The sequence below is a fragment of the Chelon labrosus genome (assembly GCF_963514085.1).
Source record: "Chelon labrosus genome assembly, chromosome: 1".
Classification (NCBI taxonomy): Eukaryota; Metazoa; Chordata; class Actinopteri; order Mugiliformes; family Mugilidae; genus Chelon; species Chelon labrosus.
This window is the reverse complement of record NC_140337.1, coordinates 19347312-19375179: the sequence shown is the minus strand read 5'-3', so window position 1 is coordinate 19375179 and position 27868 is coordinate 19347312. Positions and strand designations below refer to the sequence as shown.

The following is a 27868-nucleotide window of genomic DNA, read 5'->3' as shown; positions in this document are numbered from 1 at the left end:
CTTTTAGACAGTAAATGTTGTCAGTGTGTTCTTTGTAGTTATTCATAAGTGTTCACCTTAAGAACCAAGGTGGTCTGCCTTATTGGACAATTAGAACCATTCCCAGAGTTGTAGGTGTTTCCTGTAGCCAAGTATATTTTCAAAACCATGACACCCAGACAGTGGATGGGGAGGAGGATGCACCAATGACAGGGTATATCCCAACTGTCTACATGTAATGAGTCAGACTACCTAAACAATATGCACCCACAAATGCAACCCCTGTGTGGTTTTAATGGACTTAGATGGACTAAGTGTCTGTATACCTCTACAGCCTGGTGTTCTGTTGACCCATCCATCCACTCCGACCTCCTCTAAATGTAGACTTTGATGTTTTATCTCAACATTACCTCACATAGACATCATAAAAAAATCAATAAAAAAATGGAACATGTATTTGAAGTTTCTCAGTCATCCAGGTCATGGCAAATCCAAAAAAAGCTAAAGAAAGACAACTGGACTTCGAGAGTTTCTTGAAGATGTTTTGTCATTCATCCAAGTAGCTTCTTCAGTTCTGAAGGACTGGTGGGGAGTTGGGGATCAAATGGGCACATGTGTGGGTGTTACCTATGAGAATCTCATATGACTGGGGACTAGTTCAAGGCTACATACTAAGTGTCGTTGGAGGAGACTGTAACTGAAAATGGAAGCATTTTGCAAGACATAACTGTTGTGGTACATCATGAAACCTATCCAAAGATGAAAAGAAGGAGAGTTTTGTCTCTTCGAAGTAATTGTGTGTTTCTTTAAAGACATTTCCTCAAATGATTCTTCGGAAGACTGTCTCGAACTACACGACTAAAATTGTAAATTGGCCAATGCTAGGAACAAATATCTTCACCCTCATGGTTTTTCCATAACCTGCAACCTTAGTTACATCGATCACATAAAATGATGATGTAAGGCGTTGACACAAAAAAAGCAATATGGTTGTTGCTGGAGTCACCAAATCACTGTTAATGCTAGTATTGACCTGGACTGAGTGAGGACCATTAATGCTTTGTGCACAACACCAGACATCCAAATGGTTTGAATAACTGCACTCACACACACACACATTTTGAGTTGTTTCATAATTTGATTCAGTTTATTTCAATCAATATGCAGTTAAAAATGATATTATGACAGTAAAAGACAGGAGTTGACTTTGAATCATGTAAGTCCCTTGTACAAATGGACACTGTGCGGATATCCATCATGAAACTCTAAATATGGTAAATAAGGCAGAGGCTTCGGATTACACACATTACACACTGATAAATCAGCTGAAGAGTGACAGTCACGTCTTAATTTGTGGAGAATTAAGGAGCAAACAACAGGAGATTGTCGTTTTGGTTGGAGACTGTACTTACGGTGATTTAGGGTATGTGTGGCATCTCAGTGGAACTGTGCAGAAGTCGTAACGAAAGACACAAAATAATTCATGCTGCGATCTTGCAGTGCATTTTTTTCAACACGTAACCTCTTTGTAATTTGGCTATGGGCAACCCAGTCTCTTGTCATTTCTACGATTTCTCTGAAGATAAGTTAAGACATTGGCCCTTTCCAACATGCCTTCCCAAATCTTATCACCTCCAGAGTTAGACACATTGTCCATTAGCTCGTCTCTTAAGTCAAATCAAATCAAATTTTATTTGTATGGCACTTTTCATACTAAAAGCAATACAAAGTGCCTCACAGAGGCTAAAATCAGCAAAGACAAAACACAGGCGAGCAAAGACAAAACACAGGCTAAGACAAAACACAGGCTAAGAAATGGCTTCTTCTTTTTCAAGGAATGTCTAACTGAAGCATGTCCCGTCTATTGTTTTACGCTGGAGTAAACACATTCAGTCTTGGCGTTGTCCCTCTTTCTTCCAGATCTGTTGGGCAGGTTGACATTTAAAGCAGCATAATGGAGGTGGTCTGCATCGTGGTGACTCTGGTGACAAAATACATATTAGTAGATTAAGATTTGATTTTGGTTTACAGGGCAATTATTTATATGTTTATGCCATTCAACTACTACACAGTGTAATATTCACCTCTGCATTTGTTGTGGAGGGAGCTGAAAATCTTCCTTGACACTCTAGCCATGAAATAGAAAGTTTTTTGTTAAGCCAACTTAAAATTACTACAATTAAACATTAAAACTTTTAGTTGGGATATAAGAAAGTACCAGTTACCTGCAGAGTGGCTGTCCTTGTTAATCTTATACAGTAAGAAAGACAGTGAAACACAGAGGGCGATGGTGAATGCCAAAGTTCCACTCAAGACATGCACCAAAAGATGAGATTTCACCTCACCTGAAAATCCAGACATGAGAAACAGATCTTTCAGATCTTTTTCTCAGATTTAACAAAGTTTGATTGTAATATAAAAACAAATGACTGGTCATCAAATGATAGAGTTCCTGACAAAAAATTTTACTCACTTCGAAGGTCCAGCCTGGTCCCATTTCCAAATAGTATGTGTCCACATGAGGCAACAGCGCAGTAGTAGATCCCAGCATGAGATTGATTCAGGCTCTTCATCAGCAGGTTGTAGACACAGGTGTTTGTTTGATTGTTGGGATTCCTCTCACACTGATCATTCCCACCTCCATGGGTGTAAATTATTTTTTGATGAGACTCTTCAGAGTCTTTGAACCAGTAAACACTGTGTTCTTTGTCACAGCTTCCAGTGTGTACTGTGCAGTTCAGAGTCACAGAGCCTCCTGGCTGCACGGTCTCAGATGAAGACTGATGAACTGAAGCGTTGACGTTTGAACCTGAACCCTTTACACTGACTTTGGTGCCATCCCCAAATTCAAACTCGTATGAACGGCCACTTGCACAGAAGTAAGTACCTGTGTCTGAAGGTTGTAAATTTGAAATGATTAAGTGGGTTTTCCCGGGTTCAGTTTCCTGTGAGAACCGTGGATTGTCCTTGAAATCATCATGAAAAGTGCCCTTTTTGTCAAATTTGTAGGCAACAGAGATAAGCTGCAGCTTCTGCTCCAGTGTTTGCTTATACCAGTAATACTTTGCAGCGTCATCCTCATAAATACACTGCAAAGTTAAGTCATCTCCCACATTAGCCGATATAAAGCGCTGGTCTTGGTGCACTGTTGTTCGCTCTTTTGAATTATTCATCTCAGCTGCAGTGAAATAGAAAACAAAGCACAATTAATTTGTCCTTGCTGAATTATAACACAACCAGAAAAAAAGTATACCCAGACAGACTACACATTAAACACATTAACAGCTTTTATAGAAACACAACTCACCCATTTCCCACAAGAACAGACATGTCAGGTAGAAAACAAACATCAGAGATGTCATTCTGTTGAAATCGCTTTGGTAAATGAAAAGCACTTCGATGCAATCTACACTCCCCAGAGACAGGACTGTGCTGATTGGCCAATAAGTGAACAAGAGGACAAGTTAGCTGCCACCTACAGCAGTTCCTTATAAAGAATTACATGTGGAGAGCTATCTGAAGCACACCCCTAAACTCACTGACAAATGAGTGACCTTCGTACATGCAAGCTATTATGAAGCTGTGGTACACTTTAGTTTTGCTTAAATGGATTGTGGTAGTGGACGTTACTATGTTATTATAACTTTGCAAATACAGCACAATCATACAGAATCGCAGTGGTTTGTAAGAAACAATGATGATCCCAGGTTTTTATGAGTTTATCCATGGTTGAAGATACAGGTATGTGACAGAGAAAAACAATATTGTAATTTGTGCTGATTTGAAGAAACCAACATGACACTTATATAAATCACATAATCGTGTAAAGTTCTGAAATGTGCTTTTTTCTATATATTTTTCATGCCACATCAGTACAGTGGACAATAGAATATATCAGGCAACTCTTTTTGTTGTTCGATTGTAATGTACACCCATCAGCCACAACAACATTACAACCACTGAGAGGTGAAGTGAATAACATTGACCATCTTGTGACAGTTCAAAGTTTTGCTTGGAAACGTCTGGACCTGGTATTCATGTGGATGTTACTTAAACATGTACCACCCACCTAGACCAGACCAGGCACCCCCACCCCATAGCAATGTCACTCCTTGATAGCAGCAGCCATCCCCAGCAGAATGCAGCCTAACACAGGCACACACACCAAAAAATCCTGGCCTCTAAATTCCCTAGATCACAAACTGATCAAGTATCTATAGGATCCACTGTAACAAGCCTGATCCACAAAGCGCCCTCCCCTCAACACATAGGATCCAAAGGCCCCCACTAACAACATTCTGTTGCCAGACACCACAGGACACCCTCCGAAGGCCCATGTCCATTCTCTGATGAGTTACAACTGTTTTGGAAGCGTAAGGGAGACCTACACAATATTAGAAAGGTGTTCATAATGTTATGCCTGACTGGATAAGCACTGTGTTCAATAAGTTTAAGTGATCTTTCGCTTCCAGTGCATTCAAGTAAACCGATAATGTATTCCTGTGAAATAATGCAGCCCAGTCTGTCGGTGCAGAAAGGATGGCAAAGCAGTTGGGTTCTGGCAAAAAGATGTGGTTTCCGCAAGTCAATAAGAACACCAGTAGGCTCTCTAAGTTGAAATATATATATATATATATATATATATATATATTAAAAAAAAAAAAAACGTCCCTCTCACCCTCCTCGGGTGGTATCTGTGTCATCCTCAAGCTCGAGTCCTCTACCAGAGGCCTAGGAGTTTGAGGGTTCTGCGCAGTATCTTAGCTGTTCCTAGGACTGCGCTCTTCTGGCCTTAGGCTTCTGATGTTGTTCCTGGGATCTGTTGGAGCCACTCCCCCAGTTTGGGGGTCACTGCCCCGAGTGCTCCTACTACTACGGGGATCACGCTCGCCTTGACCTTCCACATCTGCTCCAGCCTTTCTTTCAACCTTTGGTACTTCTCAACTTTCTCGTGTTCCTTCTTTCTGATGTTGGCGTCTGCTGGTATCGCCACATCTATCACCACCGCCTTCTTCTTCTCTTTGTCTACCACCACTATGTCTGGTTGGTTAGCCAGGACCTGTTTGTCAGTCTGGAAGCTGAAGTCCCACAGCACCTTGGCCCTGTTGTTCTCAGCCACCTTCTGTGGTGCGGCCCATTGGGATTTGGGTACTTCTATTCCATACTGGGTACAGATGTTCCTGTACACTATTCCAGACACTTGGTTGTGTCTCTCCATGTATGCTGACCCGGCTAGCATCTTACACTCTGCTATTATGTGCTGGACTGTTTCAGGGGCATCTTTGCATAGTCTGCACCTTGGATCTGATCTGCTCTTGTAGATCTTGGCCTCTATGGCTCTTGTACCTAGGGCCTGTTCTTGTGCTGCCATGATCAGTGCCTCTGTGCTGTCTCTGAGTCCAGCCTTTTCTAGCCATTGGTAGGTCTTCTCGATATCAGCCACTTCTTCAATTTGGCGGTGGTACATGCCGTGTAGGGGCTTGTCCCTCCAGGTGATCTGCTCCTCTTCCCATAAATATATATATATATATATATATATGTATGTATATGTGTGTGTGTGTATATATATATATATGTATATGTGTGTGTGTATATACATATATATATATATATATATATGTGTGTGTGTGTATATATATATATATATGTATATGTGTGTGTGTGTATATATATATATATATATATATAAAGATTATGTTTTGTATTTTGAGGTCGACACTTGATGCTTCTATTGATTAGTCTTCAACCTTAACTAGCTAGCCATACAGTCAGCTACAGAGGCTTAACAGTGTTTGGGTCAAGAATTACAAGATGGTCACTTAACCCACAGTCACGAGCCCACTGGACTCACTAAAAACTCAGACCATTTGCTAGCAGTATGTGGCTTGAGTATCACAGATGCTCATGTGAACTGGAGTGGATTAGTACACTACTCAAGTCAGTGTTGCATGACACTGCTAGAGTTGCGTCAGATGTGATACATGCACGAATGTTCCTTTGGACAGTAAATGTTGTCAGTGTGTTCTTGGTAGTTATTCATAAGTGTTCACCTGAAGAACCAAGGCGGTCTGCCTTATTGGACAATTAGAACCATTAGCAGAGTTGTAGGTGTTTCATGTAGCCAAGCATGTTTTGAAAACCATGACACACAGGCAGTGGATGGTGAGGAGGATGCACCAATGGCAGGGTATATCCCAACTGCTACCCCCCGTGTGGATTTAATGGACTTAGATGGACTAAGTGTCTGTATACCTCTACAGCCTGGTGTTCTGTTGACCCATCCATCCACTCTGACCTCCTCTAAAAGCAGACTTCTTTGTTCTATCTCAACATTACCTCACATAGACATCACAATAAAGGCAATACAAAAATGGAACATGTATTTGAAGGTTCTCAGTCATCCAGGTCATGGCATATCCAAAGAAAAGCTAAAGAAAGACAACTGGACTTCTGGAGTCTCTTGAAGATGTTTTACCATTCATCCAAGTAGCTTATTCAGTTCTGAAGGCCTGGAGGGGAGTTGGGGTTCAAATAGGCACATCTGTGGGTGTTACCTATGAAAATCTCACATGACTAGGGACTAGTTCAAGGCTACATACTTAAGGCCCGGTTTCACAGACAAGGCTTAAGCCTAATCCCAGACTAAAATGCTGTTTGAGCTTGCTTAACTTTAAGTCACTTGCAGAGACCTATCTTAAATTAGTCATAGATTTTGTCTGTTCTGGATTAAACAAAGCCAATTGCAAGAGGGTAGATTAGAGCTACTCTAGGACTAAATTGTAGTTTATATTAATCCTGCAAAGAGGCAGGTTTAACTTCAGCTTGGTAGTGTTTGTGAAAGGGAGCACAGATGGTTTGGGAGCATGGAGTATTTGGAATATCTAAATGAAGACCAATATTCACTACAGAGGCCAGCCAGACAAATACCTGTGGACAGGAGCAATCCATTGAATCAGTACGATGAAATAACTTTCCGAGACCGCTTCCGTATGTACAAAGAAGATGCATTGGAGATCATTACATTGCTTGAGCCTAGACTTTCCTCCATGTCTCAAAGAGGAAGGCCTGTACCAAGTTCTTTCCAAGTTCTGATCACTTTGAGATTCTTGGCATCTGGAACCTTTCATCGTGAGACTGGTGATTTGTGTGGTGTCAGTGAAGCAACAGTCTGTAGAATAGTTCACAATGTCTGCAGTGCCATTTGTGAACTGAGAAATCTGTACATTATGTTCCCTGATGCTGCTGAGCAAGCCAACTATAAAATACGTTTCTATGAATATGGGAACTTCCCGGGAGTGATTGGCTGTATAGATGGATGTCATGTTGAAATCAAGTGTCCATCAACTCCTGATGCTGAGGAGTACAGGAACCGTAAGAACTGGTTTTCCATCAATGTCCAGGCTGTATGCACTCCCAATTTAGAGTTTTCAAACATTGTTGCCCGTTGGAAAGGAGCAACACATGATTCAAGGATTTTTCACAACTCTTCATTGTGTGCTCAGTTTGAGAGAGGGCAACATAGTGGACTACTACTTGGTGACAGTGGATATGCTCAGAGTTCCTATTTATTCACACCTTGGCCACATCCCACAACAACTGAGCAGCAAAGATACAACAGAGCTCATATTCGCACTAGAGGGATGGTCGAGCGTATGTTTGGAGTGTGGAAGAATCGATTCCAGGCTTTACGCAATACACTTCGCTTTGAGCCAAGAAGATGCTGCAAGGTGATCATTGCTACAGCTGTGCTGCACAACTACCTGAAGCAGCATAATTGTCCTGACCCTCCAATGGAAGACCAGATTGATCCAAATGTGCCCATGCCCGTGGCAGAAAATAACCAAGGAGGACTTGCGCTCAGAGCTGCTTTCACATTGCAGCACTTCAGTTAGAAAAAAAAATACATTTAACCATGGAATGCATTGATTACGGCTTGTTTTTGCCTTGCCTTTTGCCTTGCTTGTTTTGTTTGTTGTGTACAACATATATAAATAGTGTGCAGAAAAATTAAATGGGAAACTTAACCAAGGCTGTTCTAAAATGTAGGTAGTGGTGTTTACGTTATTCACACTCTCACAATTTCACAATCACTCACAATTTATTTTCACAAGATATTTCATTACACTATATAGCTGTCTCATGCATCTTTCTTTGAACAGCTCTCTCTTCTAATTTCATATCTAATTCGACCTGTAAAATTCTCATTTTCATGTCATGCTCTTCTTTCAGATATTTCATTTTCAGCTCATGAAATTCTAAGGCTAACTTTTCATGCATGGACATCCTTTTTGGTCTCTGCTGGAAGGTGGTGACAGTATCTTTTCTCTGGGATGCCGTACCAGATGTGGAGGGTGAACAGTCACTGTGCACTGGCTCTTCCACCAGGGTTAGAATGGTTTCCTCTGTGAAAAGATCACTGTTAGATACAAAAACTCACATGAAATGAAATAAAATAAACACAGACAGTGGAATAATCTGTATGTACAGAATGAGGTAACTAATTTGCTTTCTATCATATATTTACCATTTGTGCTCAGTTCTTCATGTCCACTGTCCAAATGGTCATCATCTGGTATACCATCCAGAGGTTGCTGGTCCTCTATTATCCCAGTCAACAAGTCCGCCAATTCATCAGTCTTGTCTTTACTAGGTGGGGGTCCACCACCAGTAGTAAATCTCTCTCTTCTGGCCTCTGCATTCCTTTTTTTCAAATCTAATTTGATGTTCTTCCACAGAGTCTATGAATGCAGATATCATTCAATATAGACAATGTCACAAAACTATATGACATCTGTGATATACAGATCATAATTGACATGTCTCACCTGCAGTTGCTGTACCGCTCTTGTGGTTACATTTTCATTTGCATTGAATTCACTACAAATGGCAGCCCAAGCACTCCTCTTCCTTTGTTCAATAGCAGCACTGTGGCCTTTACTTTCAATAACAGCATGAGTTCCCACAATCTGTTTAAGTAGAGTTTTTTCATATTCAGTATAGTTCTTAGAGCGTTTTCTTTTACCTCCAGCCATGTTTGGTGTCAGAATTCCCTCCAGCAACGCTGTCCTCAATTCCATTCCAGGTTTTTATGAGCACCAATAGGCTAACAGGCTGTGCTCCCACTTAGGCTAATGAGGCTTGACCCAGGTGTTCTCGTTTAAGCTTACTCCAGGACTCCACAGTCTGGGACTAACTAAGACAAATGTAAGCCACGTTCATGCAAGCCGCTTAAATGAACTAGCTTTACTAGTCTGACTTAGGCCTACTCCTGACTTGATATAAGCCTTGTCTGTGAAACCGGGCCTAAGTGTCGTTGGAGGAGACTGTAACTGAAAACGGAAGCATTTTGCAAGACATAACTGTTGTGGTACATCATGAAACCTATCCAAAGATGAAAAGCAAGAGAGCTTTGTCTCTTCGAAGTAATTTTGTGTTTCTTTAAAGACATTTCCTCAAATGATTCTTAGGAAGACTGTCTCGAACTACAAGACTAAAATTGTAAATTGGCCAATGCTAGGAACAAATATCTTCACCCTCATGGTTTTTCCATAACCTGCAACCTTAGTTACATAGATCACATAAAATGGTGATGTAAGGCGTTGACACAAAAAAAAGGAATATGGTCGTTGCTGGAGTCACCAAATCACTGTTAATGCTAGGAGATAGGAGATTGTCGTTTTGGTTGGAGACTGTACTTAAGGTGATTTAGGGTATGTGTGGCGTCTCAGTGGAACTGTGCAGAAGTCGTAATGAAAGACACAAAATAATTCATGCTGCGATCTTGCAGTGCATTTTTTTCAACACGTAACCTCTTTGTAATTTGGCTATGAGCAACCCAGTCTCTTGTCATTTCTACGATTTGTCTGAAGATTAGTTAAGACATTGGCCCTTTCCAACACACCTTCCCAAATCTTATCACCTCCAGAGTTAGACACATTGTCCATTAGCTCGTCTCTTAAGTCAAATCAAATCAAATTTTATTTGTATGGCACTTTTCATACTAAAAGCAATACAAAGTGCCTCACAGAGGCTAAAATCAGCAAAGACAAAACACAGGCGAGCAAAGACAAAACACAGGCTAAGACAAAACACAGGCTAAGAAATGGCTTCTTCTTTTTCAAGGAATGTCTAACTGAAGCATGTCCCGTCTATTGTTTTACGCTGGAGTAAACACATTCAGTCTTGGCATTGTCCCTCCTTCTTCCAGATCTGTTGGGTTGGTTGACATTTAAAGCAGCATAATGGAGGTGGTCTGCATCGTGGTGACTCTGGTGACAAAATACATATTAGTAGATTAAGATTTGATTTTACTTTACAAGACAATTATTTATATGTTTATGCCATTCAACTACTACACAGTGTAATATTCACCTCTGCATTTGTTGTGGAGGGAGCTGAAAATCTTCCTTGACACTCTAGCCATGAAATAGAAAGGTTTTTGTTAAGCCAACTTGAAACTAGTACAATTAAACATTAAAGCTTTTAGTTGGGATATAAGAAAGTACCAGTTACCTGCAGAGTATCTGTCCTTGTTAATCTTATACAGTAAGAAAGACAGTGAAACACAGAGGGCGATGGTGAATGCCAAAGTTCCACTCAAGACATGCACCAAAAGATGAGATTTCACCTCACCTGAAAATCCAGACATTAGAAACAGATCTTTCAGATCTTTTTCTCAGATTTAACAAAGTTTGATTGCAATATAAAAACAAATGACTGGTCATCAAATCAGAGAGTTCCTGACAAAAGATTTTACTCACTTCGAAGGTCCAGCCTGGTCCCATTTCCAAACAGTATGTGTCCACATGAGGCAACAGCGCAGTAGTAGATCCCAGCATGAGATTGATTCAGGCTCTTCATCAGCAGGTTGTATACACAGGTGTTTGTTTGATTGTTGGGATTCCTCTCACACTGATCTTTCCCACCTCCATGGGTGTAAATTATTTTTTGATCAGACTCTTCAGAGTCTTTGAACCAGTAAACACTGTGTTCTTTGTCACAGCTTCCAGTGTGTACTATGCAGTTCAGAGTCACAGAGCCTCCTGGCTGTACGGTCTCAGATGAAGACTGATGAACTGAAGCGTTGATGTTTGAACCTGAACCCTTTACACTGACTTTGGTGCCATCCCCAAATTCAAACACGAATGAACGGCCACTAGCACAGAAGTAAGTACCTGTGTCTGAAGGTAGTAAATTTGAAATGATTAAATGGCTTTTCCCGAGTTCAGTTTCCTGTGAGAACCGTGGATTGTCCTTGAAGTCATCATGAAAAGTGCCCTTTTTGTCAAATTTGTAGGCAACAGAGATAAGCTGTAGCTTCTGCTCCAGTGTTTGCTTATACCAGTAATACTTTGCAACGTCATCCTCATAAATACACTTCAAAGTTAAGTTATCTCCCACATTAGCCGATATAAAGCGCTGGTCTTGGTGCACTGTTGTTCGCTCTTTTGAATTACTCATCTCAGCTGAAGTGAAATAGAAAACAACACACAATTAATTTGTCCTGGCTGAATTATAACATAACCAGAAAATGTTTATTCAGACAGACTACACATTAAACACATTAACAGCTTTTATAGAAACACAACTCACCCATTTCCCACAAGAACAGACATGTCAGGCAGAAAACAAACATCGGAGATGTCATCCTGTTGAAATCGCTTTGGTAAATGAAAAGCACTTCGATGCAATCTACACTCCTCAGAGACAGGACTGTGCTGATTGGCCAATAAGTGAACAAGAGGACAAGTTAGCTGCCACCTACAGCAGTTCCTTATAAAGAATCACATGTGGAGAGCTATCTGAAGCACACCCCTAAACTCACTGACAAATGAGTGACCTTCGTACATGCAAGCTATCATGAAGCTGTGGTACACTTTAGTTTTGCTTAAATGGATTGTGGTAGTGGACGTTATGTAATTATAACTTTCCAAATACAGCACAATCATACAGAATGGCAGCGGTTTGTAAGAAACAATGATGGTCCTAGGTTTTTACGAGTTCATCCATGGTTGAAGATACAGGTATGTGACAGAGAAAACAATATTATAATTTGTGCTGATTTGAAGAAACCAATATGACACTTATACAAATCACATAATCATATAAAGTTCTTAAATGTGCTTTTTTCTATATATTTTTCATGCCACATCAGTACAGTGGATAATAGAATATGTGAGGCAACTCTTTTTGTTGTTCTATTGTAATGTACGCTGATCAGCCACAACAACATTACAACCACTGAGAGGTGAAGTGAATAACATTGACCATCTTGTGACAGTTCAATGTTTTGCTTGGAAACATCTGGACCTTGTATTCATGTGGATGTTACTTAAACATGTAGTACCCACCTAGACCAGACCAGGCACCCCCACCCCATAGCAATGTCACTCCTTGATGGCAGCAGCCATCCCCAGGAGGATGCAGCCTGACACAGGCACACACATCAAAAAACCTGGCCTCCAAATTCCCTAGATCCATAACTGATCAAGTATCTATAGGATGCACTGGAACAAGCCTGATCCACAGAGGGCCCTCCCCTCAACACATAGGATCCAAAGGCCCCCACTAACAACTTTCTGTTGCCAGACACCACAGGACACCATCCGAAGGCCCATGTCCATTCTCTGATGAGTTACAACTGTTTTGGAGGCATAAGGGAGACCTACACAATATTAGAAATGTGGTCATAATGTTATGCCTGATTGGATAAGCTTTGAGTTCAATGAGATTATGTGTTCTTTTACTTACAGTGCATTCAAGTAAACGCACAATGTAGTCCTGTGAAATAATGCAGCCCAGTCTGTTGGTGCAGAAAGGATGACAAAGCAGTTGGGTTCTGGCAAAAAGACATGGTTTCCGCAAGTCAGTGAGATCACCAGCGGGACACCTAAGTTGAACTATATGAAAAAAAGATCATGTGTTTGTGTTTCGAGGTTCAACACTTGATGCTTCTATTGATCAGTCTTCAACCTTAGCTAACTAGCCATACAGTCAGCTACAGAGGCTTAACAGTGTTTGGGTCAAGAATTACAAGATGGTCACTTCACCCACAGTCACAAGTCCACTGGACTCATTAAAAACACAGACCATTTGCTAGCAGTATGTGGCTCTAGTATTACAGACGCTCATGTGAACTGGAATGGATTAGTACACTACTCAAGTCAGTGTTGCATGACACTGGTAGAGTTGCAGCAGATGTGATGAATGCACAAATGTTTCTTTTAGATCGTAAATGTTATCAATGTGTTCTTTGTAGTTATTCACCTTAAGAACCAAGGTGGTCTGCCGTATTGGACAATTAGAACCATTACCAGGGTTGTAGGTGTTTCCTGTAGCCAAGTATATTTTGAAAACCATGACACCCAGACAGTGGATGGAGAGGAGGATGCACCAAGGGCAGCGTAGATCCCAGCTGTCTACATGTCATGAGTCAGACCACCTAAACAATATGCACCCACAAATGCTACCCCCTGTGTGGTTTTAATGTACTTACATGGACTAAGTGTCTGTATACCTCTACAGCCTGGTGTTCTGTTGACCCATCCATCCACTCTGACCTCCTCTAAAAGTAGACTTCTTTGTTCTATCTCAACATTACTTCACACAGACATCATAATAAAGACAATATAAAAATGGAACATGTATTTGAAGGTCCTCAGTCATCCAGGTCATGGCAAATCCAAAAAAAGCTAAAGAAAGACAACTGGACTTCCAGAGTTTGTTGAAGATGTTTTGCCATTCAGCCAAGTAGCTTCTTCAGTTCTGAAGGACTGGTGGGGAGTTGGGGATCAATTAGGCACATCTGTGGGTGTTACCTGTGACAATGTCATATGACTAGGGACTAGTTAAAGGCTAGATGCTTAAGTGTCATTGAAGGAGACTGTAACAGAAAAAGGAAACATTTTGCTAGACATAACTATTGTGGTACATCATGAAACCTATCCAAAGATGAAAAGCAGGGGAGCTTTGTCTCTTCAAAGGAATGGTGTGTTTCTTTAAAGACACTTCCTCAAATGATTCATAGGACGACTGTCTGGAACTACACCGCTAAAATTGTAAATTGGCCAACTCTAGTAACAAATATCTTCACCTTTATGGTTTTTCCATAACCTGCAACCTTAGTTACACCGATCACATAAAATGATGATGCAACGCATTAACATAAAAAAAGGAATATGGTCATTGCTGGAGTCACCAAATCACTGTTAATGCTAGTGTTGACCTGGAGTGAGTGAAGCCCATTAATGCTTTGTGCACAACACCAGACATCCAAATGGTTTAAATAAGTGCACTCACACGCACGCACACATTTTGAGTTGTTTCATAATTTGATTCAGTTTATTTCATCAATATGAAGATAAAAAGGATATTATGACAGTAAAAGATAAGAGTTGACTTTGAATCATGTAAGTCCCTGTACAAATGGACACTGTGCGGATATCAATCATGAAACTCTACACAAAACGATAAATAAGGCAGAGGCTTCTGATTACACACATTACACACTGATATGTTTTTCTTAAAAATCTGCATAATAAATCAACTAAAGAGCGACAGTCACATCTTAATTTGTGGAGAATTAGGGAGCATCAACAGGAGATTGTCCTTTTGGTTGGAGACTGTACTTAAGGTGGTTTAGGGTATGTGTGGCTCCTCAGTGGAACTGTGCAGAAGTCGTGACGAAAGACACAAGACAATTCATACTGTGGTCTTGCAGTGCATTTTATTCAACACGTAGCTTGTTTCACTTGTCATTTCTACAATTTTTCTGATGACAAGTTAAGACATTGGCCCTTTGCAGCAGAGCTTCCCAATTCTTCTCACTTCCAGAGTTAAAGACATTGTCTATTAGCTTGCCTCTTAAGAAATGGCTTCTTTTTTTCAAGGAATTTCCAAATGAAGCATGTCTTGTCTATTGTTTTACACTGGAGTAAACACATTCAGTCTTGGTGGTTTCCCTCTTTCTTCCGGATCTGTTGGGTAGGTTGACATTTAAAGCAGCATAATGGAGGTGGTCTGCATCGTGGTGACTCTGGTGACAAAATACATATTAGTAGATTAAGATATGATTTCTGGTTACAGGGCAATTATATGTTTATTCCATTAAACTACTGCACAGTGTAATATTCACCTCTGCATTTGTTGTGGAGGGAGCTGAAAATCTTCCTTGACACTCTAGTCGTGAAACAGAAAGTTTTCGGTTAACCCAACTTGAAATGACTACAATTAAACATTAAAGCTCTTAGTTTGGTTATAATTAGTACCAGTTACCTGCAGAGTGGCTGTCCTTGTTAATCTTATACAGTAAGAAAGACAGTGAAACACAGAGGGCGATGGTGAATGCCAAAGTTCCACTCAAGACATGCACCAAAAGATGAGATTTTCCCTCACCTGAAAATCCAGACATTAGAAACAGATCTTTCAGATCTTTTTCTCAGATTTAACAAAGTTTTATTGTAATATAAAAAACAAATGACTGGTCATCAAATGATAGAGTTCCTGACAAAAGATTTTACTCACTTCGAAGGTCCAGCCTGGTCCCATTTCCAAACAGTATGTGTCCACATGAGGCAACAACACAGTAGTAGATCCCAGCATGAGATTGATTTAGGCTCTTCATCAGCAGGTTGTAGACACAGGTGTTTGTTTGAGTGTTGGGATTCCTCTCACACTGATCATTCCCACCTCCATGGCTGTAAATGATTTTTCGATGAGACTCTTCAGAGTCTTTGAACCAGTAAACACTGTGTTCTTTGTCACAGCTTCCAGTGTGTACTGTGCAGTTCAGAGTCACAGAGCCTCCTGGCTGCACGGTCTCAGATGAAGACTGATGAACTGAAGCGTTGATGTTTGAACTTGAACCCTTTACACTGACTTTGGTGCCATCCCCAAATTCAAACACAAATGAAAGGCCACTAGCACAGAAGTAAGTACCTGTGTCTGAAGGTTGTAAATTTGAAATGATTAAGTGGCTTTTCCTGGGTTCATTTTCCTGTGAGAACCGTGGATTGTCCTTGAAATCATCATGAAAAGTGCCCCTTTTTTCAACCTTATAGGCAACAGAGATAAGCTGCAGCTTCTGCTCCAGTGTTTGCTTATACCAGTAATACTTTGCAGCATCATCCTCATAAATACACAGCAAAGTTAAGTTATCTCCCACATTAGCCGATATAAAGCGCTGGTCTTGGTGCACTGTTGTTCGCTCTTTTGAATTATTCATCTCAGCTGAAGTGAAATAGAAAACAAAGCACAATTAATTTGTCCTGGCTGAATTATAACACAACCAGAAAATGTATATTCAGACAGACTACACATTAAACACATTAACACCTTTTGTAGAAACACAACTCACCCATTTCCCACAAGAACAGACATGTCAGGCAGAAAACAAACATCAGAGATGTCATCCTGTCGAAATCGCTTTGGTAAATGAAAAGCACTTCGATGCAATCTACACTCCTTAGAGACAGGGTTTGCTGATTGGCCAATAAGTGAACAAGAGGACAAGTTGGCTACCACCTACAGCTTTTCCTTATAAAGAATCACACGTGGAGAGCTATCTGAAGCACACCCCTAAACTCACTGACAAATGAGTGGCCTTCGTACATACAAGCTATTATGAAGATGTAGTACACTTTAGTTTTGCTTATATGGATTGTGGTAGTGTACATAACTATGTATTTGTAACTAATATGACACACAAATCACATAATCATATAAATTAAATTAAATGTGCTTTTTTTCTATATATGTTTCATGCCACATCAGTACAGTGGACAATAGAATATGTCAGGCAACTTTTTTTGTTGTTCTATTGTAATGTACACTGATCAGGCACAACATTAAAACCACTGAGAGGTGAAGTAAATAGCATTGACCATCTTGTGACAATCCAATGTTCTGCATGGAAACTTTTGCACCTGGTATTCATGTGGATGTTACTTAGACATGTACCACCCACCGAGACCAGACCAGGCACCCCCGCCCCATAGCAATGACTCTCCTTGATGGCAGTAATCCCCATCAGGATGCAGCCCGACACAGGTAAAAAATGAAAAATGCTTTAGGAACAACTAAAACAAAACATAAAGAACAGCACAAGGTGTTGACCTGGACTCCAAATTCCCTAGATCCCAAACTGATCAAGTATCTATAGGATGCACTGGTCTAATCCACTGTTGCCAGACACCACAAGACACCCTCAGAAGGCCCATGTCCATTCTCTGATGAGTCACAAGTGTTTTGGAGGCACAAGGGAGACCTACACAATATTAGGAAGGTGGTCATAATGTTATGCATGATTGGATAAGCACTGTGTTCAACACGTTTTAGTGGTCTTTTGCTTACAGTGCGGGCGGCACAGTGGGGAGGTGGTTAGCACTGATGCCTCACAGCAAGAAGGTCACCGGTTCGAATCCATGGGCCGGCTGGCCTTTCTGTGTGGAGTTTGCATGTTCTCCCTGTGTCTGTGTGGGTTCTCTCCCGGTACTCCGGCTTCCTCCCACCATCCACAGACATGCTTGTTAGGTTAATCGGTGATTCTAAATTGGCCGTAGGTGTGGGTGTGAGTGTGAATGGTTGTCTGTTTCTGTGTCAGCCCTGCGATGGACTGGCGACCTGTCCAGGGTGTACCCCTGCCTCTCGCCCGATGACAGCTGGGATATTCTCCAGGAGACCCCCGCGACCCTTAACAGGAATAACCAGGTATAGAAGATGAATGAATGAATGCTTACAGTGCATTCAAGTAAAACTATGTATTACTGTGAAATAATGCAGCCCAGTCTCTCGGTGCAGAAAGGATGGCAAAGCAGTTGGGTTCTGGCAAAAAGACAGGGGTTCCGCAAGTCAGTGAGATCACCAGTGGGCCCCCTGAGTTGAACTATATAAAAAAAAAAAGATTATGTTTTTGTGTTTCAAAGTTCGACACTTGATGCTTCTATTGATCAGTCTTCAGCCTTAGCTAGCTAGCCATACAGTCAGCTACAGAGGCTTAACAGTGTTTGGGTCAAGAATTACAAGATGGTCACTCGACCCACAGTCACGAGACCACTGGACTCACTAAAAACACAGACCATTTGCTAGCAGTATGTGGCTCTAGTATCACAGACACTCATGTGAACTGGAATGGATTAGTACACTACTCAAGTCAGTGTAGCATGACACTGCTGGAGTTGCGGCAGATATGATGAATGCACGACTGTTCCTTTAGACAGTAAATGTTGTCAGTGTATTCTTTGCAGTTATTCATAAGTGTTCACCTGAAGAACCAAGGTTGTCTGCCCGACAGGACAATTAGAACCATTACCAGAGTTGTAGGTGTTTCCTGTAGCCAAGTATATTTTAAAAAACCGTGACACACAGACAGTGGATGGGGAGGAGGATGCACCAATCGCAGGGTAGATCTCAACTGTCTACATGTAATGAGTCAGACTACCTAAACAATATGTGCCCACAAATGTTACCCCCCATGTGGTTTTAATGGACTTAGATGAACTACGTGTCTGTATACCTCTACAGCCTGGTGTTCTTTGACCCATCCATCCACTCTGACCTCCTCTAAAAGTAGATTTCGTGGTTCTATCTCAACATTACCTCACATAGACATCATAACAAAGGCAATATAAAAATGGAACATGTATTTGAAGGTCGTCAGTCATCCAGGTCATGGCATATCCCAAAAAAAAGCTAAAGAAAGACAACTGGACTTCTAGAGTCTCTTGAAGATGTTTTGCCATTCATCCAAGTAGCTTCTTCAGTTCTGAAGGGCTGGTGGGGAGTCGGGGTTCAAATAGGCACATCTGTGGATGTTACCTATTCATTCATTCATACTGTACATCTTCTATACCCGTTTAGTCCCGTTAAGGGTCACGGGGGGGTGTTACCTATGAGAATCTTATATGACTAGGGACTAGTTAAAGGCTAGATACTTAAGTGTCATTTGAGGAGACTGTAACTAAAAATGGAAAGATTTTGCTCGACATAATTATTGTGGTACATCATGACACTTATCCAAAGATGAAAAGCAGGAGAGCTTTGTCTCTTCAGTGGAATGGTGTGTTTCTTTAAAGACACTTCCTCATATGATTCGTAGGACGACTGTCTCGTACTACACCGCTAAAATTGTAAATTGGCAAACTCTAGGAACAAATATCTTCACACTTATGGTTTTTCCATAACCTGCAACCTTAGTTACACGGATCACATAAAATGATGATGCAACGCATTAACATAAAAAAAGGAATATGGTCATTGCTGGAGTCACAAAATCACTGTTAATGCTAGTGTTGACCTGGATTGAGTGAAGCCCATTAATACTTTGTTCACAACACCAGACATCTGAATGGTTTGAATAAGTGCACTCACACGCACACACACATTTTGAGTTGTTTCATAATTTGATTCAGTTTATTTCATCAATGTGAAGATAAAAAGGATATTATGACAGTAAAAGATAAGAGCTGACTCTGAATCATGTCCCTGTACAAATGGACACTGTGCGGATATCAATCATGAAACTCTACACAAAACGATAAATAAGGCAGAGGCTTCGGATTACACACATTACACACTGATATGTTTTTCTTAAAAATCTGCATAATAAATCAACTAAAGAGCGAGAGTCACATCTTAATTTGTGGAGAATTAGGGAGCATCAACAGGAGATTGTCCATTTGGTTGGAGACTGTACTTAAGGTGGTTTAGGGTATGTGTGGCTCCTCAGTGGAACTGTGCAGAAGTCGTGACGAAAGACACAAGACAATTTATGCTGCGATCTTGCAGTGCATTTTATTCAACACATATCTTGTTTCTCTTGTCATTTCTACGATTTCTCTGATGACAAGTTAAGACATTGGCTTTCCAACAGAGCTTCCCAATTCTTCTCACCTCCAGAGTTAGACACATTGTCCATTAGCTTGCCTCTTAAGAAATGGCTTCTTTCTTTTTCAAGGAATGTCCAAATGAAGCATGTCCCATCTATTCTTTTACGCTAGAGTAAACACATTCAGTCTTGCCGTTGTCCCTCTTTCTTCCGGATCTGATGGGCAGGTTGACATTTAAAGCAGCATAATGGAGGTGGTCTGCATCGTGGTGACTCTGGTGACAAAATACATATTAGTAGATTCAGATATGATTTTGGTTTACAGGGCAGTTATTTATGTTTATGCCATTAAACTACTGCACAGTGTAATATTCACCTCTGCATTTGTTGTGGAGGGAGCTGAAAATCTTCCTTGACACTCTAGTCGTGAAACAGAAAGTTTTCCGTTAACCCAATTTGAAATGACTACAATTAAACATTAAAGCTTTTAGCTGGGTTATAAAAAGTACCAGTTACCTGCAGAGTGGCTGTCCTTGTTGATCTTATACAGTAAGAAAGACAGTGAAACACAGAGGGCGATGGTGAATGCCAAAGTTCCACTCAAGACATGCACCAAAAGATGAGATTTCACCTCACCTGAAAATCCAGACATTAGAAACAGATCTTTCAGATCTTTTTCTCAGATTTAACAAAGTTTGATTGTAATATAAAAAACAAATGACTGGTCATCAAATGAGAGAGTTCCTGACAAAAACTTTTACTCACCTTGAAGGTCCAGCCTGGTCCCATTTCCAAACAGTATGTGTCCACATGAGGCAACAGCGCAGTAGTAGATCCCATTATGAGATTGAGACAGGTTCTTCATCAGCAGGTTGTAGACACAGGTGTTTGTTTGAGTGTTGGGATTCCTCTCACACTGATCATTCCCACCTCCATGGGTGTAAATGATTTTTCGATCAGACTCTTCAGAGTCTTTGAACCAGTAAACACTGTGTTCTTTGTCACAGCTTCCAGTGTGTACTGTGCAGTTCAGAGTCACAGAGCCTCCTGGCTGCACGGTCTCAGATGAAGACTGATGAACTGAAGCGTTGACGTTTGTACCTGAACCCTTTACACTGACTCTGGTGCCATCCCCAAATTCAAACACAAATGAAAGGCCACTTGCACAGAAGTAAGTACCTGTGTCTGAAGGTTGTAAATTTGAAATGATTAAGTGGCTTTTCCCGGGTTCATTTTCCTGTGAGAACCGTGGATTGTCCTTGAAGTCATCATGAAAAGTGCCCCTTTTTTCACCCTCATAGGCAACAGAGATAAGCTGCAGCTTCTGCTCCAGTGTTTGCTTATACCAGTAATACTTTGCAGCAACACCCTTATAAATACACTTCAAAGTTAAGTTATCTCCCACATTAGCCGATATAAAGCGCTGGTCTTGGTGCACTGTTGTTCGCTCTTTTGAATTATTCATCTCAGCTGAAGTGAAATAGAAAACAAAGCACAATTAATTTGTCCTGGCTGAATTATAACATAACCAGAAAATATATATTCAGACAGACTACACATTTAACACATTAACAGCTTTTGTAGAAACACAACTCACCCATTTCCCACAAGAACAGACATGTCAGGCAGAAAACAAACATCAGAGATGTCATTCTGTTGAAATCGCTTTGGTAAATGAAAAGCACTTCGATGCAATCTACACTCCTCAGAGACAGGTTTGCTGATTGGCCAATAAGTGAACAAGAGGACAAGTTGGCTACCACCTACAGCAGTTCCTTATAAAGAATCACACTTGGAGAGCTATCTGAAGCACACCCCTAAACTCACTGACAAATGAGTGACCATCGTACATGCAAGTTATTATGAAGATGTAGTACTCTTTAGTTTTGCTTAAATGGATTGTGGTGGTGTACATAAGTATGTATTTGTAACTTGCCAAATACAGCACAATCATTCAGAATTGTAGCGATATGTGCTGATATGAAGAAACTAATATTATACACAAATCACATAATCACATAAATTAAATTAAATGTGCTTTTTTTGATTTATTGTTCATGCCACATCAGTATAGTGGACAATAGAATGTGTCTGGCAACATTTTTTTGTTCCATTGTAATGTACACTGATCAGCCACAACATTAAAACCACTGAGAGGTGAAGTGAATAACATTGGCCATTTTGTGACAATCCAATGTTTTGCTTGGAAACTTTTGGACCTGGTATTCATGTGGATGTTACTTAGACATGTAGCACCCACCTAGACCAGACCAGGCACCCCCGCCCCATAGCAATGACTCTCCTTGATGGCAGCAGCCATCCCCAGTAGGATGCAGCCTGACACAGGCAAAAACTGAAAAATGCTTTAGGAACAACTCAAAAAGCACATGAAGAACAGCACAAGGTGTTGACCTGGACTCCAAATTCCCTAGATCCCAAACTGATCAACTAACTATAGGATGCATTGGTCTAATCCACAGAGGGCCCTCCCCTCAACACATAAGATCCAAAGGACCCCACTAACAACATTCTGTTGCCAGACACCTCAGAACACCCTCAGAAGGCCCGTGTCCATTCTCTGATGAGTCAAAACTGTTTTGTAGGCACAAGGGAGACCTACACAATATTAGAAAGGTGGTCATAATGTTATGCCTGATTGGATAACCTTTGAGTTCAATAAGTTTATGTGGTCTTTTGCTTACAGTGCATTCAAGTAAACATATAATGTATTCCTGTGAAATAATGCAGCCCAGTCTGTTGGTGCAGAGAGGATGGCAAAGCAGTTGGGTTCCGGCAAAAAGATATGGTTTTGGTTTCCACAAGTCAATGAGAACAGCAGTAGTCACTAGGGGTGGGCGATATGGACAAAAAATAATATCTCGATATTTTTGGCGATTTTAACGATAACGATAATTAGACGATATCCATTAAAAATGTGTTTTTAAAAGTCTGAGTTACTTAATCACTGATAATAATAATGGGCACAATGTTGAATGAAAACAGTTCTTATTTATTTTCTTTAACATGTAAGTATTCAAGTAAAAACAATTCAGACAAAATACAAAATACCAATTGAACTAGTGTAAGAACACTGACCTCTGAGTAAACATGACTTTTATGAGACCTTATAGTAATTAAAGAGAGTAAAATCAACGTCTATCATTTATTTTGAAGTTTAATTTCCGTCATGACCGTGGATAACCTCGTTCACTTTAAAGTAGCGGCTGCACGCTAGCTAACGCCCGTTAGCTTCCAAGCTAGCGCTAGCTGACACAACATGGAGCGATCAGTTTGTATGTTCGCCCACATCAATGCCGAGACAACGGATTATCTAGCGTATGCGGGAGAGGCCTGTGATAACGGCCGGGCCTCGGGATGCAAACAGCTCAGCTGACAAAAAGCGGTCGGGAGACAGCGGTGCGCCCTGCCGCTCCACTCCCCTCACTCACATTCGCGGTAACGATGCCTGTGAGAGCGATGATGACGTGTAGGCCCACTACAGCAATCACGTGACGCCCTGCTGCAGCCAAGGGCTTCTGCTGCACGCACCTCTGAATTTGTGGAGTTTTAATGCGTGTTATGGAGTGTTTTTTTCGGACTAATTTAAATACTCGATAATGTGAATTTGCACATCGTTAACACAACAATCACGATATTATCGCAGACGATATATATCGCCCACCCCTAGTAGTCACCCTAAGTTGAACTATATATATATATATATATATATAAAGAGATTATGTTTTCTGTTTTGAGGTTCAACACTTGATGCTTCTATTGATCCGTCTTCAACCTTAACTAGCTAGCCATACAGTCAGCTACAGAGGCTTAACAGTGTTTGGGTCAAGAATTAAAAGATGGTCACTCGACCCACAGTCACAAGCCCACTGGACTCACTAAAAACACAGATCATTTGCTGGCAGTATGTGGCTCTAGTATCATAGATGCTCATGTGAACTGGAGTGCATTAGTACACTACTCAAGTCAGTGTAGCATGACAGTGCTAGAGTTGCGTCAGATGTGATAAATGTATCGATGTTCCTTTTAGACGATAACTGTTCTCAGTGTGTTCTTTGTAGTTTTTCATAAGTGTTCAGCTTAAGAACCAAGGTGGTCTGCCTTATTAGACAATTAGAACCGTGACCAGAGTTGTCGGTGTTTCCTGTAGTCAAGCATGTTTTGTAAACCATGACACCCAGACAGTGGATGGGGAGGAGGATGCCACCAATGACAGGGTATATCCCAACTGTCTACATGTCATGAGTCAGACTACCTAAACAATATGCGCCCACAAATGCTACCCCCCGTGTGGTTTTAATGGACTTGTATGGATTGTCTGTATACCTCTACAGCCTGATGTTCTGTTGACCCATCCATCCACTCTGACCTCCTCTAGATGTAGACTTCTTTGTTCTATCTCAACATTACCTCACATAGACATCATAATAAAGGCAATATAAAAATGGAACATGTATTTGAAGGTTCTCAGTCATCCAGGTCATGGCATATCCAAAAAAAAGCTAAAGAAAGACAACTGGACTTCTGGAGTTTGTTGAAGATGTTTTGCCATTCATCCAAGTAGCTTCTTCAGTTCTGAAGGACTGGTGGGGAGTTGGGGATCAAATAGGCACATCTGTGGGTGTTACCTATGAGAATCTTATATGACTAAGGACCAGTTAAAGGCTAGATGCTTAAGTGTCATTGAAGGAGACTATAACTGAAAAAGGAAACATTTTGCAAGACATAACTATTGTGGTACATCATGAAACCTATCCAAAGATGAAAAGTGGGAGAGCTTTGTCTCTTCAAAGGAATGGTGTGTTTCTTTAGAGACACTTCCTCATATGATCGTAGGACGACTGTCTCGAACTACACCACTAAAATTGTAAATTGCCAATGCTAGGAACAAATATCTTCACCCTCATGGTTTTTCCATAACCTGTAACCTTAGTTGCATACATCACATGAAAAGATGATGCAATGCATTGACACAAAAAAAGGAATATAGTCGTTGCTGGAGTCACCAAATCTCTGTTAATGCTAGTGTTGACCTGGAGTGAGTGAGGACCATCTCATGCTTTGTGCACAACACCAGACATCTAAATGGTTTGAATAACTGCACTCACACACACACACATTTTGAGTTGTTTCATAAATAGATTCAGTTTATTTCATCAATATGCAGATAAAAAGGATATTATGACAGTAAAAGATAAGAGTTGACTTTGAATCATGTTAGTCCCTTGTACAAATGGACACAGTGCGGATATCAATCATAAAACTCTAAATAAGGTAAATAAGGCAGAGGGTTCTGGTTACCCACATTACACTCTGATAAATCAGCTGAAGAGCGACAGTCACGTCTTAATTTGTGGAGAATTAGGGAGCAAACAACAGGAGATTGTCGTTTTGGTTGGAGACTGTACTTAAGGTGGTTTTGGATATGTGCAGCGTCTCAGTGGAACTGTGCAGAAGTCGTAATGAAAGACACAAGACACTTTATGCTGAGATCTTGCAGTGCATTTTTTTCAACACATCGCCTATTTGTAATTTGGCTATGAGCAACCCAGTCTCTTGTCATTTCTAGGATTTGTCTGATGACAAGTTAAAACATTGGCCCTTTCCAACAGACCTTCCCAAATCTTATCACCTCCAGAGTTAGACACATTGTCCATTAGCTTGTCTCTTAAGAAATGGCTTCTTTTTTTTCAAGGAATGTCCAAATGAAGCATGTCCCGTCTATTGTTTTATGCTGGAGTAAACACATTCAGTCTTGGTGTTGTCCCTCTTTCTTCCGGATCTGTTGGGCAGGTTGACATTTAAAGCAGCATAATGGAGGTGGTCTGCATCGTGGTGACTCTGGTGACAAAATACATATTAGTAGATTAAGATATGATTTCTGTTTACAGGGCAAATATTTATATGTTTATTCCATTACACTACTACACAGTGTACTATTCACCTCTGCATTTGTTGTGGAGGGAGCTGAAAATCTTCCTTGACACTCTAGTCGTGAAACAGAAAGTTTTCGGTTAACCCAACTTGAAATTACTACAATTAAACATTAAAGCTCTTAGTTGGGTTATAATAGTACCAGTTACCTGCAGAGTGGCTGTCCTTGTTAATCTTATACAGTAAGAAAGACAGTGAAACACAGAGGGCGATGGTGAATGCCAAAGTTCCACTCAAGACATGCACCAAAAGATGAGATTTTCCCTCACCTGAAAATCCAGACATTAGAAACAGATCTTTCAGATCTTTTTCTCAGATTTAACAAAGTTTGATTGTAATATAAAAACAAATGACTGGTCATCAAATGATAGAGTTCCTGACAAAAGATTTTACTCACTTCGAAGGTCCAGCCTGGTCCCATTTCCAAACAGTATGTGTCCACATGAGGCAACAGCACAGTAGTAGATCCCAGCATGAGATTGAGTCAGGCTCTTCATCAGCAGGTTGTAGACGCAGGTGTTTGTTTGATTGTTGGGATTCCTCTCACACTGATCATTCCCACCTCCATGGGTGTAAATGATTTTTCGATCAGACTCTTCAGAGTCTTTGAACCAGTAAACACTGTGTTCTTTGTCACAGCTTCCAGTGTGTACTGTGCAGTTCAGAGTCACAGAGCCTCCTGGCTGCACGGTCTCAGATGAAGACTGATGAACTGAAGTGTTGATGTTTGAACCTGAACCCTTTACACTTACTCTGGTGCCATCCCCAAATTCAAACGCAAATGAAAGGCCACTTGCACAGAAGTAAGTACCTGTGTCTGAAGGTAGTAAATTTGAAATGATTAAGTCGGTTTTCCCGGGTTCAGTTTCCTGTGAGAACCGTGGATTGTTCTTGAAATCATCATGAAAAGTGCCCTTTTTGTCAAACTTGTAGGCAACAGAGATAAGCTGCAGCTTCTGCTCCAGTGTTTGCTTATACCAGTAATACTTTGCAGCATTATCCTCATAAATACACTGCAAAGTTATGTTATCTCCCACATTAGCCGATATAAAGCGCTGGTGTTGGTGCACTGTTGTTCTCTCTTTTGAATTATTCATCTCAGCTGAAGTGAAATAGAAAACAAAGCACAATTAATTTGTCCTGGCTGAATTATAACATAACCAGAAAATATATATTCAGACTGACTCCACATTAAACACATTAACAGCTTTTAGAAACACAACTCACCCATTTCCCACAAGAACAGACATGTCAGGCAGAAAACAAACATCGGAGATGTCATCCTGTTGAAATTGCTTTGGTAAATGAAAAGCACTTCGATGCAGTCTACACTCCTCAGAGACAGGACTGTGCTGATTGGCCAATAAGTGAACAAGAGGACAAGTTAGCTGCCACCTACAGCTGTTCCTTATAAAGAATCACACGTGGAGAGCTATCTGAAGCACACCCCTAAACTCACTAACAAATGAGTGACCTTCGTACATACAAGCTATTATGAAGATGTATTACAGTTTACTATTGCTTAAATGGATTGTGGTAGTGGACGTTACTATGTAAATGTACAAGACAATCATACAGAATGGTGGCAGTATGTGCTGATATGAAGAAACTAATAGGACACACAAGTCATATAATCATATGAAGTTGTGAAATGTGCTTTTTTTCTCTATATTCTTCATGCCACATCAGTACAGTGGACAATAGAATATGTCAGGCAACTCTTTTTGTTGTTCCATTGTAATGCACACCGATCAGCCACAACAACATTAAAACCACTGAGGGGTGAAGTGAATAACATTGACCATCTTGTGACAATCCAATGTTTTGCTTGGAAACTTTTGGACCTGGTATTCATGTGGATGTTACTTAAACATGTAGCATCCACCTAGACCAGACCAGGCACCCCCAGCCCATAGCAATGACACTCCTTGATGGCAGCAGCCATACCCAGCCGGATGCAGCCTGACACAGGCACACACACAAAAAATGCTTTAGGAACAACTACAGAACAGCACAAGGTGTTGACTTGGCCTCCAAATTCACTAGATCCCAAACTGATCAAGTATCTATAGGATGCATTGGAACAAGCCTGATCCATAGAGGGCCCTCCCCTCA

At 40.7% G+C, this 27868-nt stretch overlaps 4 protein-coding genes across 4 annotated transcripts; 1 reads left to right on the top strand and 3 right to left on the bottom strand.

Moving 5' to 3' along the window:
• Window positions 1-1617: 1617 nt before the first annotated feature.
• LOC311489494 (immunoglobulin kappa light chain-like) lies at window positions 1618-3341 on the bottom strand (the record flags this gene model as incomplete). Its single annotated transcript, XM_084546600.1, has 5 exons — window positions 1618-1960; window positions 2064-2107; window positions 2205-2324; window positions 2453-3157; window positions 3287-3341. 5 exons carry the CDS (start codon window positions 3339-3341, stop codon window positions 1841-1843), a joined length of 1044 nt encoding a protein of 347 aa, XP_084402726.1. The 3' UTR covers window positions 1618-1840.
• Window positions 3342-6578: 3237 nt separating this feature from the next.
• LOC311494294 (putative nuclease HARBI1) lies at window positions 6579-9208 on the top strand. Its single transcript, XM_084553271.1, has one exon. The coding sequence runs from the start codon at window positions 6843-6845 to the stop codon at window positions 7869-7871; it is 1029 nt and encodes a 342-aa protein (XP_084409397.1). The 5' UTR covers window positions 6579-6842; the 3' UTR covers window positions 7872-9208.
• A 5646-nt stretch (window positions 9209-14854) lies between these two features.
• LOC311498521 (V-set and immunoglobulin domain-containing protein 1-like) lies at window positions 14855-16600 on the bottom strand. The gene is made up of 5 exons (XM_084559150.1): window positions 16334-16600; window positions 15502-16206; window positions 15253-15372; window positions 15113-15156; window positions 14855-15013 (listed from the first exon to the last, which is right to left on the bottom strand). Exons 1-5 carry the CDS (start codon window positions 16386-16388, stop codon window positions 14894-14896), a joined length of 1044 nt encoding a protein of 347 aa, XP_084415276.1. The 5' UTR covers window positions 16389-16600; the 3' UTR covers window positions 14855-14893.
• Window positions 16601-24895: 8295 nt separating this feature from the next.
• LOC311491088 (uncharacterized protein) lies at window positions 24896-27310 on the bottom strand. Its single transcript, XM_084548955.1, has 5 exons — window positions 26981-27310; window positions 26151-26855; window positions 25903-26022; window positions 25764-25807; window positions 24896-25660 (listed from the first exon to the last, which is right to left on the bottom strand). The coding sequence occupies exons 1-5, from the start codon at window positions 27033-27035 to the stop codon at window positions 25541-25543; spliced, it is 1044 nt and encodes a 347-aa protein (XP_084405081.1). The 5' UTR covers window positions 27036-27310; the 3' UTR covers window positions 24896-25540.
• Between the last annotated feature and the right edge of the window lie 558 nt (window positions 27311-27868).